General features: G+C 35.5%; 1 protein-coding gene across 6 annotated transcripts in view; it reads right to left on the bottom strand.

Annotated features, from left to right (window-relative positions):
• MMS22L (MMS22 like, DNA repair protein) overlaps positions 1–15528 on the bottom strand; it is a 153330-nt gene that overhangs the window by 116131 nt on the left and 21671 nt on the right. For all 6 annotated transcript variants that reach the window (XR_004267640.1, XR_004267638.1, XR_004267641.1 and 3 more), the window contains exons 10-11: positions 12620–12796; positions 4874–4936 (exon numbers count right to left, since the gene is read on the bottom strand). Coding sequence is in view for 2 of the 6 variants with exons in the window: in XM_032274395.1 (XP_032130286.1) it covers positions 4874–4936; positions 12620–12796 (240 nt within the window). In the remaining 4 variants the exon portion in view is untranslated. The remainder of the gene's footprint in view (positions 1–4873; positions 4937–12619; positions 12797–15528) is intronic.

Genomic DNA, 15528 nt, shown 5'->3' with positions numbered 1-15528 from the left:
ATTATCTTAGTATTTGTTTGTCTGAAAAAAACTTTATCTTTCTTTAATTTATGAAATTCACTGATACAATGTTTTTGACTGATAATGATTTTCTTTAAGGATGCTAAAGACAGGATCCCATGTTTCCTAGCTTATATTCTGCTAAAATATCTGCTGTTAACTTGACAGGTTTTCTTTTTTAGGTTACCTGATGATTTTTGCCTCACAGTTCTTAAGATTCTTTCCTTTGTCTTGACTTTAGGTAACCTGATGGACTATGTGCCTAGGTGATTAATTTTTTGTGCTGCTTCCCAGGTGTTCTTTGAGCTTCTTATATTTGGATGTCTAGATTTCTAGCAAGGCCAATGAAGTTTTCCTCGATTATTCCCTCAAATAAGTTTTCTAAACTTTTAGATTTCTCTTCTTCCTTGGGAACACCAATTATTCTCAGGTTTGGCCACATAACATAATCCCAGTCTTCTTGGAGGTATTGCTCATTTTTATAAAAAAATATTTTTTTCTTTGTCTCTATCAGATTGGATTAATTTGAAAACCCTGTCTTCAAGCTCAGAAGCTCTTTCTTCTACTTGTTGGATTCTACTGTTGAAACTTCCCAGTGTATTTTGCATTTCTCCAAATGTGTCATTTTCCATTTTTTTTAATGATATATATTTCTCTGAATATCTTTTCATGCATATCCTGTATCACTTTAAAAATTTCTTTAAATTTTCACCTTTCTCTGTTGCCTCTTTGAGTCACTTAATAACCGACCTCGAGTTATTTTTCTTATAATTCAGAGATTTATTCTTGATTTGGACTCATTGCTGGTGAGCTAGTGTGATCTTCTGAGAGTGATATAGAACCTTGTTTGTCCAATTACCAGAATTGTTTTTCTGGGTCCTTCTCATTTGGGTAGACCATGTCAGAGGAAAGACTTGAGTCCCAAGGACTAAGATTCTTTTGTACTGCAGGTTGATCCTTTGATGTGGTGCTCTCCCCCTTCCTGAGAGCTAGTTTGCACTGATCTTTATTTCTCTTCTGGGTCTAGCCACCCAGCAGAGCTACTGGGCTCTGGGCTGGTACTAGGGGGTGTCTGCAAAGAGTCCTGGGATGTGATCTGTCTTCAGGTCTCTCAGCCATGGATACCACCACCTCTGGTGGTGGTAGTAGCAGGGCAGTGACACGGACTCTGTGAGGATCCTTGGTTGTAGTTTCGTTTAGTACACTGGTTTTCTCGAATGCTGGTTATGCTAGCAATGAAGTATGTCACAGACTCAGGACCTCTGGTTAAACAGGATGTTACAGGTGATGGAATTAGATGTTGTTTTCTCTTTCTTTGGAGCAAGGTTGTTCTGTTATGAGTTGCTATAATGGCTTGAGTTGATTGGCCTTCAGCCAGGAAGTGGAACTTTCAAGACAGCATCAGCTGTGGTACTATAGGGGGTCTATAAGCTTGCCCTGAAATCACCTGCCTAAGTATTCAGGTTTCTCAGGTGATAGCTGGGGCCATGGAGCTCCCATGAATTTACATTTTCTGTCTTTTGCTACCAGGTGGGTAGAGAAAGACTGTGATGATTAATAATGAGTGTCAATTTGATTGGATTAAAGGATGAAGTATTGATCTTGGGTGTATCTGTGAGGGTGTTGCCAAAGGAGATTAATATTTGAGTCAGTGGGCTGGGAAACGCAGACCTATCCTTAATCTGAGTGGGCACAATCTAATCAGCTGTCAGCCAGAATAAAAAGCAGGCAGAAGAATGTGAAAAGACTGGACTGGCTTAGTCTCCCACTCTACATCTTTCTCCCATGCTGGATGCTTCCTGTCCTGAAACATTAGACACTAAGTTCTTTAGCTTTGGGACTTGGACTGGCTTCCTTGCTCCTCAGCTTTCAGGTGGCCTACTGTGGAACCTTATGATGCGAGTTAACACTCCTTAATAAATTTCCATCCATCCATCCATCCATCCATCCACATTAGTTCTGTCCCTCTAGAGAACCCTAATATAAACACCGTAAGGTGGAAGAATGGTTAGGCATGTCTGAGCTCAGACTCTCCTTGGGCAGGGCTTGATGCAACCACTGTGGGGTATGGGCAGGGGGCAGTTCTCAGGGCAACAAAGTTATGTTCCAAGTGGAATTATGGCTGCCTCTGCTGCTTCATATAGGTCTCCAGAAAAGTAGGGGAATGGTGGTATTGATAGGCCTCACCCAGCTCCCATGCAGCCAGCAAGGTCAGTCTCACTCCCACTATGCTCCCCAAAACAGCCAACAGAGCTGAATTTATATCCTGGCCTCTGGTATGCAGGGCTGAGATCTTTCCCCAGGCTGCAAGCCTCCTAGCTAAGAAAGCAAGCTGGACTTTCAGGCCTTGCTCCTCCCTGCCTGGGTGGCTTCTGTGCTCCTATCCATTTCCCATTTGCCCCCGCCCCCACCACTGCCAATATTCTGCCCAGGAAAATTCACACTTGGCTGAAATTATTAAAAAGTTCAGCTGGAAGTCTCCTTCTCCTTGTGGTCCTTCCCAAATTCCACTGACTGCCCTCCCCAAGAACCCCTTTGAGAAAGAGTCATAAAAGGCTTCCCTGGGCTTCCTAGGAACCCGGCATGCCCACAGAGCTCTTCCCACTGCTGCTTCTACGTTTATATTTCGTTCAGCTCTCTAAATTTGCTTCAGCTCTAGGTAAGGTTAAATCCTTCTCCTGTGATCTGGATTTTCTGGTTCCCCAGTGAGGATATGTGTCTGGAGACAGACTTTTCCCCTCTCACACTATGGGCACTTACAGTTTTACGGCTGTCTTATGGAATTTGCAGGAACAGTCTGCTTCTTTCAAAGGATCTGTAAATTCTTTCAGTTTTCCTGGTATGTTCCTGTGGTGGTTCTTGGAGCAAAAGTTCATGATGTGAGTCTCAATACGCTGCTGTCTGTCCAAGTGCGAGTTGCCAATTAGTCCTACCTACTGTCTGCCTTTTTTTTTTTAAAACCCACCCTATCTACTAAGAATTGCTAATTTATCCTTAAAGCAGCTTTAACTGCCACCATTAAAATACTAGTTATATTTTTAACGTATGCTATGCAGTGTCAGAATAAGTTTTAGCACATTATTATGTAAGACAGTCCAACTAAAAAGAAGTATTTTTTCAAGTAAATATGAGTTTCCTTCATTTAAAATCAAAATTATAGGGAGTCAAAATCCAAAGAAAAAAAGTATTTATTTTCCAAGAAAATAAAAGTGTTTCAATGTCTTAGACAAAAAGCAAACTCTTCTATAAAACAGAGGCGATGACAAATTCTCCTGTTACCTGCCTAGGGAATATGTATCCTAATGAGGAACAACAGGAGAGAATAGATTTATTCACATATATATTTTGTATATTTATATAACATGTAAATATATTTATTTATCCATATAAATCTTTAGAGTATATATTTATCCTACAACCTTTAGAGATTCCAGAAAGTATTCTGTAACTTAAAACTAGCTGAGCGCAAAACCATGAATTCATACACTGTCAGAGCTAAAACGGAGTTTAAAAATTATTAAATACAACAGAAACACGGGTCCAGGAGCAAGAAATTTAAAGGACACAAGCAGTTACAATTTAATTGAAAATTAAAGCCCTGAGTTACTGACTCAGATTCAGTAATTGTCAACGGAATGTTATTCAGACTTTACTGAATTTCTTTGCATTTGGTTTTAAGTATGCCAAGTTAAAGCATTAAACTGAACTAATAACTGATACAAATGACAAAGACCACTGTAATATGCATCTCATTTCATAGCCACCTTTTAGTAATTCCCTTCATTCTGAAATAAAAAAATGTACATAAGAAAAAATTTACATAAGTTACTAAATCAATATGTTCTCAAAAAGTAAGGAACACCAATGATGTATGATATAGGGCAAAAATGAAATATAAAACAAAAACTTTTAAAGGAATTGTAGAAAAGATTAAAAGATAATAGATCTTTTGTTTCTGATACAATTTATGTATGTGGAATTCTTTGTCATTCGAAGCTAGAATTTTTAGTTCATAGATGATTGATATTATAACTAAATGCCTTACGTTTCCTAAAAAAGAGTTAATGCAGATAATAAGCAAAAGAAAATTTCAAGCAATTAAAATGTTTTCCAAAGACATAGCTACTCTACACACACACACCCCTATAAAGCAATATTATACTACAATATTTCTCTTTTATTCCTCAAGTTTTAAATAATCTTTATTTCTTAAAAGACAGTTTCCCAAATTCCAAAATATTATAATAATTCTTCATAAACTCTTAAAAAATGATAACATATTATAAAAATTTACAGGGCTTCCATACAATATGTTTAAAAATGTGATGAACAGCATGTTTAAAACTATTTTAAAAGGAGGTCAAGTCTGACCTCTAGGCCATGAAGCACTACATTAACAGCTCTGCAGAAAGAAAAATGATAAGGTATGAAATGAATGCTCAGAAACTAGGACCTTATCTGTTAGAATATGATTCAAGCCTGTAAGACAAATTGCTCAGCAAGGCAAGTCACCTTCCTGCTGTGATGAGGATATGGCTGAATTTCCAATGCCAACGACTATCTCCCTCATTGTGTCACATAGTTTGATATCATACAGTCAAGGAATGGCATACAGTTCTGAAGCATCTACCGCTTATTTTGAATACATTTTGTCAAAGTCATCAACTAGGATAATTATCTTTGTCCTTTAACTGACAACTCAGTGTTAAAAATCTTTAAAGAATAATCACTAAAAGAAACTACTGTGACCCTTCAAAGCATAAAAGTTATTTGTTATCTGAATTATTTTTAACAGCTTGCTTGGTTTTAAAAATAAAATTTATGGCATAAAAATTTAGCAAAGTCCATAAAATGTCTTACTTTAATTGCATACCTGAACACTGATGGACTTTTTCAGCAGTTCTTCTACAAAGTTCCAATTTGATTCCATTTTTCTCTAGAAAGGGAGAAAATGGTAGTATATCAAAATTATTGCACTTGATTATGCCTATATTTAAAATTAGGATATAGGAAATTATGTGTCCAGTACATTTTTCTCTATCATTCAGCATTAATGTAATTTCTTCAATTTCTAATATTGCTTTGGTAAAGAATTAGTTAACGAACTTGGCAGAAAAAAATGTACTGCTATTCCAATCCAATACAAACCATAACAAGAGTTATAACAGTGTTACTTCAGTAAGATATAGATATTCTACCAAATCTTTAATTTCTGCTTTCAGATACAAAAATTCAACAGAAAAAAAACAAAAACAACAAAAAAACCCCACCATATATCTACATATATTTTTGGTGTTTTTTTATTTTTTTTGGGGGGCTGAGTATTCACCTCTATTTTCCACTTTAATCACTGGAGCTTTTTCCTTCATTTCACGCATAATAAACCTGAGACCATCTGCTTTAGTAAACAAAGTAACTAAAATTTTATACAGAAAATAAAGGAACCTTTACACAGTGCTACATTTTGCTAATGGTCACCTATCTGGCAACCTCAACTCTCTAGAATGATCTCTGTGATAAGGAAGAAAGCTAAAAAGGACTTTCACAAAGGCTAAGTAGGCACTTACAACAACTCCACATTTCCAAAAGTAAAGCCTGGAAAACATTCTCCAGGTTACTTTGTTCACTTAATACTCAGTTCTTAAGTTCTGCACATGTGCATACTGAACAAAACCAGAAGCAAAGAAAGTATTTTTAAGTAATAAGCAAGTAATAACCAGTTTCTACTGTGGAGGGGGAAAAAAGGTGTAAAAAGTAATCATAAGACCTCAAACAGCAAAACCTAAGGCCTTAAAAAGTAAAAGAAAGTCTTTCACCATACCCTTCTTATCCCTGTTATAAAGAATATGATGCTCACAGGAATGAACTAAAATGATAAAAAAAAAAGTGTTCAATAAAGCATAATGAATACTCATCATGATTTTAAATGGCTAGACAATAGTCATGTAAAATGCTAACGATAGTAAATCTCTAAATAAAAAAATTTTTTTTTTGAGATGGAGTCTTATCGTCGCCCAGGATGGAGCGCAGTGGCCGGATCTTGGCTCCCTGCAGCCTCCACCTCCCGGGTTCAAGTGATTCTCCTGCCACAGCCTCCCGAGTAGCTGGAACTACAGGTGCCCATCACCACGCCTGGCTAATTTTTCTATTTTTAGTAGAGACAGGGTTTCACCATATTGGCCAGGCTGGTCTCAACCTCCTGACCTTGTGATCCACCCACCTCGGCCTCCAAACGTGCTGAGATTACAGGCATGAGCCACCATGCCTGGCCAATATTTTCTTAATAAAGAACATAGAGAGTATGGTAGTCAGCCTCTAAGATGTCCCCCAATGACCCTTGTCTTCTGGAATTTATGCTTTCTACAATTCCCTCTCATACTGTACTAAGGTTGGTCACTAACAGCCTACCAATACCAATATGAGTGATAATATGTCACCTCCAAGAATAGGTTACAAGACTGAAGCTTCCATCTTCACAATACTTTGACCTGTTAACTTGATCTGGAAACAGCTATATTGTGAACAGCCCATATGATGAGAAACTGATAAATTCTGCCAACAAAAGTGGAGCCGAAAGCAAATCCTCCAGTTCCAGTTAAACGTTCAGATACTGAAACGCTGTCTGACAGCTTCACTGCAACCTTATGACAGACCCTGAGCTAGAACCACCCAGCTAATCTTTTCCTGAAGACCTGACTGTCAGAAATTGAGTGTTATATAATATTCTTTTTTTTTTTTTTTTTGATGCTGGTAAACTTCTGTGACACAGCAACAGACTACTAATACAATGATTTAGTTATTTTTAGCAAAATTATTGACTTTTTGACATACAGAAATAAAGCGAATGAAAAAAAGAAAAAAACGATTTATTGGGAGAAAATGTGGAGTAAAGAATTTGGCTTTGCCCAAAGAAAAGATCTGGCCTGCTGGGCGCAGTGGCTCAAGCCTGTAATTCCAGCACTTTGGGAGGCAGAGGCAGGTAGATCACTTGAGGTGAGGAGTTTGAGACCAGCCTGGCCAACATGGTAAAACCCCATTTCTACTAAAATACAAAAATTAGCAGGGTGTGGTGGTATGTAACTATAATCCCAGCTACATGGGAGGCTCAGGCAGGAGAACTACCTGAACCCAGGAGGCAGAAATTGCAGTAAGCCGAGATCATGCTGCTGCACTCTAGCCTGGGCGACAGAGTGAGACTTCATCTCAAAAACTAAAAGAAAACAAAAACAAAAGAAGAAGAAAAAAAAATAAAGAAAAGATGTGGCCTTTGCCCTTAGCTTCCTGGGAGGTCCTCTCTGGGCCCTCTGAATGTTATGCCTGATAATAGCACCTTTGACTGGGGGCCTATGGTCATACTGGTTAATTTAACAATGTGATAGACAGTGAAGGCTGGACACACCCATATTGTCTTAGCTTAGGGACTGGTCATGCCCAGAAGACCAAGAATCTGACTCAGGCTGGGGGCTTTAAGTCAGGTGACTTGGAAACTAAAACCAGTTATGTGAGCAATTTAATAGTCCATGCCTACATAATGGAACTCCCATAAAAACTATGAACACTGAGGCTTGAGTGGGCACCTATTTTGCAACACTCCTTGCATACTGTCACACACTGATAGCAGGAGATGAACGTGGTCTGATTCCATGAGGAGAAAACAATAGAAGTTCCACATTTGGCACTTCCGGACTCTGGCCTATGTCCTTCTTGGCTGATGTTAATTTATATCCTTCCCCTTAAGAAAACGAAATAATAGCTTTCAGTTAGTTCTGTGAGTCCTAACAAATTATTAAACCTAAGGATAAGGATAGTTTTGGGAACACCCTGAGCTCTCAACTGGTGTCAGAAGTAGAGACAGTCCTAGGGTCTGTGCCCTGAAACGTGGCAGTCGGCCTTAAAAGTCTCTCTCAAAAAAAGATCATTTTCTTATATCAATACTATATGTATAGGGTTATGTTCTTTACACATTACTTCCTCAAAAAAATTTCCCCATTTCACGGAAAACATAATTAAGTCTCAGGAAGGTCATGTATGTAGAAGTCAAAGAATGAATTCAAATCCAAATTTATCTGGCACCAAAGCCTGTATTTCTTCTATTATAAAATGTACCGGTAACCAACTTTTTTTTTCCTTAGCATGCCTTCTCTCAGATTTCAGGAATATATTTTTGTATCATTCTTTATTAAGAAAATGTCACCTTTGGTGCCAAGTGAGAAAGGTCATGATAGGGTTGATGTAATCTAAGTTTTAGCTTTATAACTGGATAGTGTTTAGTATATTTCAATCATTCTGTGTTATCAAAGCATTTGAATCACTAGAATTACAGAAACACAGTGTAATTCTCACCCCAAAGAATTTCAACTATATAAATCAGTATTGTGGCTATTATCTAAAACAAAAATAAACAGTAATTCAAAGAAAAGAATGGCAACTATATCATGCCCAAATCAAGTGTAAGAGGAGATGCATCAAAGGGATACAGATTTTTCTTCCACAATAAAATTTCACTTTGAGCAGCTACAGCATTTTTTTTTCTACCTACCAAGTTAAATCTGCTGATAGAAAGGTGGTAGGATGTCATCACTTTGAGGTTACACTTTATATTTCTTATCTCACTATTAAAACTAAGATACCCATTTAAGCTTTAATATAGGTAGGATCTCTACCAGGCATGTAAAATAGATCCTCCACCCTCCACTTCCAACAGATGAGGTAGTCTGGTGCAACTTTCATTTTAAGGTTACATTTCACACTTTTATCTGGTTACTATTTTCAGATGTTTCAAAGATGAGCATCGGCTAGCCTGACTGATTGTACTATGTTCTGGGTACAGAAAACACTGTTAGAACTGACCCCCTGCAATGATCAGAAGTAATTTTCCTTTATAAACTATATTTGGTTTTAAATAGATGAGTAGAATTGTGAGAGTAACCCACTCTCATCTTGGCTGAGAGAAAACCATTAAATAGAAATGTATGAAAATCTAATGACTCTAATATGAAAAGTGAGATACCAAATTTTTCTTATAGGCCTACACTAAGAAATTGGCTAGCTTTGTGAGTTAAATCCATTATAGTTTTGTGATTTAAATCCATTATAGGTTTACATTTTAAACCTATTTAAAATGTAAAGATTTCACATTAACCTTCAGGGCAAAGCAGTTCACATTTAAAAACTGAAATATCTCCACACTGCTACAAGATTAGAGATACTTCTCTGGTGAAGAACATATGACTAGCCATTACTACTTCATATCATCTCTTACTCCAGATTACTCTTTAGTAGAATAAAACATGCTTACAACACAACCATTTTCTCTGCTGTAGTTGGTTATGTTAATACATCATAAGGAGGAAAAAAAAAGAATTTTCAAAATTCTAATCTAAATAGATCCTAGACCCACATTAACATCTTATATAATCTCTCAGAAACAACATGTCAATATGCCTTTATGTTCATAGCTTAGAATGACTGATTTGTCAGTTAAGCTGAAACAATTTCAGGATAAAAGGAAAAATTAACCACTTAGGATAAATAGATAATAGGTATCAACTGGGACTGTCTGTACCTGGCAAACTGGAACACATGGCTACCCTATCAAAGATCTATTCAAAAGAGGCAATCCTTAGAAGAACTCTAATATCAAGTTTATCTAAGAGATAAAATAGGGTGATATTTAATCACAGTGTATCTCAATTTCTTTAGCTGTAAAAGAAATCTATTACCCTTTCACCTACTTTATATTTCACTGAGATAATATACAGTAACTATGAAATAAAAAATATGTTACAAATGCAGCACATATTTTACCCCTAATGAAAACTATTTTTACCTAGAGAGCTTGTTTTTCTTTAAAAGCTTTTAAGAAATCCAGAAATATTTAAAACTCTTTGACGACTCATATATAAAGGCAAAGTTTATTTTACATGTACATATACACATATATACTAAACATCCTCATCATTTTATCATATGCAAGGTTCTTTTTCAATTAATTATCAGGGCCTTTTCTTTTAAAACCTTCCACATAAAATATATGATTTTAAAAAATAAAAGTATCTTGGCAAAGGAAAATCACACAGGAACTGCTGACAAATATTAAAAGACACAAGTTAAGCTATTTTAAACATAGACAATTCATTTACTACCTTGATTCAGAGCAAATAAAAGCAATAATCTCCTCTGGAGTTCTCTGTATGAAATAGAAGAGTGATTTCAGCACTGTTACCATGGGTGGTTATATCAGTGCAATTCAATATTACAATAGCAATGATGTATATTAATGTGACTAGATTGCCTACCACACTAAGAATATCTGGGGGGGGGGGTCAATATCAACTAATACTGAAATATACTATGCACTCAAATAAGTTTTAATACAGTTCCGACAAGTATTAATAACCTAAAAGGATATTCCTGAAAGCAAGAAGTAGTACAATCTGATAGGGTGTGGTGGCTCACACTTGTAATCCCAGCACTTTTTGGAGGCTAAGGCAGGCAGATCACCTGAGGTCAGCAGTTTGACACCATCCTGGCCAACATGGTCAAGCTCCATCTCTACTAAAAACACAAAAATTATCTGGGCAAGGTGATGTGTGCCTGTAATCCCAGCTTCTCGGGAGGCTGAAACAGGAGAGTTGCTTGAACCCGGGAGGCAGAGGTTGCAGTAAGCCAAGATTGTGCCACTGCACTCCAACCTGGGTGACAGTGAGATTCGATCTCAACTAAAAAAAAAAAAAAGTAGTACAATCTATTTCATGTGTATCCTCTCACAGGCACCTAATATTATGTTAATACCTAAAAGGAACTCAGAAATGCTTAATTGCCATATTTACTTAGACTGATTAAAATGAGAAATATATACTTGGAGGAACTTAAGCTGGAAAGGAAGAGAAATGCAAATGCTTATGTTAAGACCTTAGAATCATAGGTAATTTTTTTTTAGTTCCTTTAATATTGTTCTAGTGCTCTAATAATTAAAATATTTGAAACCACAGTAACTCCACAAAAACACTTAATAAAAAAGCTACTATAGTAATAATGGCAATTGCTAAAATTTATTATTTACTCTGTATTGGCATGGTAAATACACATGGATACAAACAAAAACACATAATTATTTTCAGTGAGAAGTTCATTGACTTTTCTCAATAAATTGGTAGAATAGTTAAATACATGGATACTGAGCTGTGTGTGAACTTCTCAGACCAATGTCTGACTTACTTCACTGTATCCTAGGATCTCCTAAAGGGTCTTATATTATTAGGAGGGATTATTTAAAGGACTTTTTGAGACTCTTTCCATTTCTATGATGCTATGTTAATACTAACCCTCAGATTCCCTAGATGACTTCTCAAAGCTGGGTCTATCCAATATTCCAAAGAGGAAAATCCATCAAGCCTATCAAAGAATATGTTTCATAAAGCAATGGTTCCCATACCTCTTAGAAGATGAGAACCAAGGAACTTTTTAAAAATCAGGATTTCCAAACTCCAAATCAGATTACTACGTCAGGATCTCCAGAGTTAATATCTATGTATCTGGATTTTTTTTTTTTTTTTTTTTCAGATGGTGTCTCACCCTGTTCCCCAGGATGGAGTAAAATGGCGTGATCTCCGCTCATTGCAACCTCCATCACCTGGGTTCAAGCGATTCTCCTGCCTCTGTCTCCCAAGTACCATGTACATCACCATGCTCTGCTAGTTTCTGAATTTTTAGTAGAGACAAGGTTTCACCACGTTGACCAGGCTGGTGTCGAACTCCTGATCTCAAGTGATCCACCCACCTTGGCCTCCCAAAGTGCTGGATATAGGTGTAAGCCACCACGCCTGGCCTAGATACCTGGATTTTAAAAAAATCACCAGTAAGTCTAATGATCAGCCAGGTTTGGGAACCACTGCCATAAAAAAGACCAATTTTGAAAATATAGGCACATTTTCCTCATGATTCTAGATGTTTATTTTATGGAACTGATAGGCTGATATAATAATACAATACTACTAATTTCTGAATATGGTAAAAATTGTATAAAAATAGGTTTTCAAAGTAGAAATCTATTAGCTGGCTTTATTCACAGGGTTTTTTAAGTAACACTGTAAAAAATGTTTCTAATGAGAAATTAATATACTAAACTATTTGAAGCAAACTTCACGGTTGTTTAATAAATTATCTTAGCAAAAAGCTTCACTAGAAAAGTGTTATTCTCAAGTACTTTTACTAAATTATTCACAAAAATAAGTAATTCATTCCTCGAGATATTTCTTTGCCAATCTTAACAGATTTTAAAACTAGAAGGAAACCTTGTGACAATCCAACTCCATGATTTTTTGTTAAGGGAAGACAGGGTTGGAAAGGTTTAAGTAATTTGCTCAGGGTCGCACAATTGCCCAGTAGCAGGGCCAGGACTATATACCAAACCTTCCACAAGTTCCTTTTTTTTAAATTAATTAAAACATAAACTTTATAATTTTTCAAGATGTTTACAGAAACATTATACACAGATATAAAGAACTTATCTCTCTGATTGTAATCTGACTTGTTTCTGCTCACTTACTTTCTAATTTGTCCAAATAATACATATTAATTGACAATATAAGCAAGTTTTTAAAAAATGAAGTCTTACCATTTCATCTAGTACTCCATGGCGATCAAACTGGTAAAATGATGCTACATGAGTAATAATCCACCAACTAAAACCTAATGGGTCCCTGGACTGGGTTACAGGCATAGAGGGTCTTCTTTGGTCACTTGATTTTTCAAACAGTGTTTTAAGTAGTTTATTCAAACAGGTCCAGAATGACTATAGAAACAGAGGTAATTTGATTCGACTAAATTACAGTTTCAATAACCTTTGATTTAGTGGCTTTTCTATATTTTATAATAAAGCATACATACAAAAGACAATACAAAATATACATATAAAACTTAAATAATAAAAATACCCAGGTTAAGAATCAGAACATAACTAGTACTTTAGAAGTGCTCTATTTCTTTTCCTCCATCCAGGGGTAACAATTTTGCTTACTTTCATAATCAATCACTTCCTTGCTTTGCCACACAGGTACATAAGCCTATATTACACATTGTGTGGCTTCATCTGTGTTTTTTTTGTTTGTTTGTTTGTTTTTTTTTTTTTTAATGCATGTCTGTATTCTTAACCAGCTTGTTTCTAATTCTTTTGTAACTTGCTTCTTTTGGTCAATGCCACGTTTGAACTCATCCATATTAAGGAAAACAGCCATAATTCATTGCAATATTCCTGTATATGACTATATGATAAAACATTCAATCTGCAATTCCAGAACATTTAGTGAGTTTTAGCAGGTGTTTTTTTCTAGGTATTTCATGCAAATGTTCAAGTTCTTAGGCAAAGTTGTTAACAGTATCTCTTACCTTTCTAATGTACACAGAACTGAAGTCATGTTCCTTTTTATATTTCTAGTTAGTATTTAGTATTTTTATAATCAACTTCAGTAAAATTGTCCAATTTTAGTTATCAATTTGAAGACCCAACTTTTGGCTTATTTTATCCTTTTTATTGTTTTAATACCATAATATTTTATTATTTTAATAATTTTCTTCCTTTTACTTTATTTGGGTTTACTATGAAGGGGTTATTTCCAACATCTTGAGATAAATTCTTAGTTCATTAATTTTCAATCTTTTTCTCTCATATTTGCATTTAAAGTTACAAATTTCCCTCTAATTATAACTTTAGCTGTAGTCCCAAAGCTTTAGCTTATAGAATGTGATTTACTTCAGAATATTTCCTAATTTCCATTATCTCTTATTTAACCTGAGTTATTTAGAAATATATTTTATTATTTCTATGCATGTATATTTCTCCTTGAAAATCTGTCAATTTTAAATTCCTATAGTTAACATGATGTTATTAGCCACATGCAAATTTAAATTTGTATTCTTGATAAAGCAAACATTTCATCACTATAAAACAACTTAATGCTTTTTTGTTTTAAAGTCAAAATTTTTCCAATATTTATTTAATTTCACTTTCTTGTATCTTTTCTATCAATTTTAAACCTTGACATATTGTTTTAGATATATCTCTTGTAAACCAGCTTACAATCTATCCTGACAATATTATCTTTTAAATGGAGCTTTTAGTATATCATTGCAGGTAATATGACTAATATATTTAGTTTTAAATCTACAATCTTATTCCATATTTGTATTTGCATACCTGCTGTATCTACCAACATCTCCTTCTTTGGGGTTGAATATTTATTTTTTTCCCTTCTACTACCTTGGAAGTTAAAAAGCCAACTTTTCTTATTTTAGTGATGATCTTAGAAATAACAGCATACATCCAAATGTCCTGATAAGTTAATACAGACCTTTCTCTTAGACAAAACAAGGACCTTAAAAGACTCTAGCTCATTTCTGCCCTACTCATGTTAGATGCTATGACCATATGCTTTGGCTCTATTTTTAAATTCCAATAAATTACTGATTTATACAAAACATTTACCACTTTCTTTGCTCTTTATTCCTTCTACATGTCAGATTTCCCATTTTGGCATCACCGTCCTTTTGCCTAAATATCCTTCAGGACCCCCTTCAATGTCGCTTCATTGAAAATAGCTTATTTTACCTCACTTTTGAAAGATATTGATAGGCAAAGAATTTTAGGTTGACAAATATTGTTTCGATACAATAAGGATATCATTCCCACTGGCCTCCATTGTTGTTGAGATGTCATCTGTCCATCTAATTTTCATTCTTTTAAAGGTCGTATATTGGCCAGTTGTGGTAGCTCACACCTGCAATCATAGCACTTTGAGAGGCCAAGGCAGAAGGATTGCTTGAGGTCAGGTGTTTGAGACCTGCCTGAGCAGCACCAGTGAGGCCCTGTCTCTACAAAAAATAAATTAGCTGGGCGTGGCAGCATGCGCTGTACTCCCAGCTTCTAGGAAGTCAGAGGCAGGAGGATCACTTGAGCTGAAGAAGTTGAGGCTGCAGTGAGCCGTTACCGCACCACTGCACTTCAGACTAGGCGACAGAGTGAGACCTTCTCTCTAAAAAATATAAAGTAACACATTTTTCTGTCTGATGTTATAAATTTCTTTGTCTTTGGTCTTCTGTGATTCCACTGTGATGTATCTGGGTGTGTTTTTTCTCTTTATTTACCCTATGTGGGTTCATTGAATTTATCTGATTAGCTTTCATTAACATTAGAAATTTTTTATTTTTTTCTTCAAATGTTTTCACTGTTCCACTTTGTAAGTATAATTAGAAGTATATCAGACATCCTCTCTATTCTTCATGTCCCTTAACCACTCTTTCATGTTTTCCATTTTTCTTTGTATTATAATGTGCACAATAGATCTTATTGAAAATTAGCCTACTATATGATTATGCAGCAATCATAAGATGCATTTAGCTATCACATCATTTAATCTGTAAATTTCTTCCACTTCCTTTAATCTGTAAGAGTTCCTGAGATTACATCATTCATAAACTTGATATTTTTAAAGAGTATAGGCCAGTTATTTAGGTTTGTCTGACATTATA

The sequence above is a fragment of the Sapajus apella genome, unplaced genomic scaffold (genome assembly GCF_009761245.1).
Source record: "Sapajus apella isolate SASKATOON/1434 unplaced genomic scaffold, GSC_monkey_1.0 scaffold6, whole genome shotgun sequence".
NCBI lineage: Eukaryota > Metazoa > Chordata > Mammalia > Primates > Cebidae > Sapajus > Sapajus apella.
This window is presented reverse-complemented; position numbering and strand designations above follow the sequence as displayed.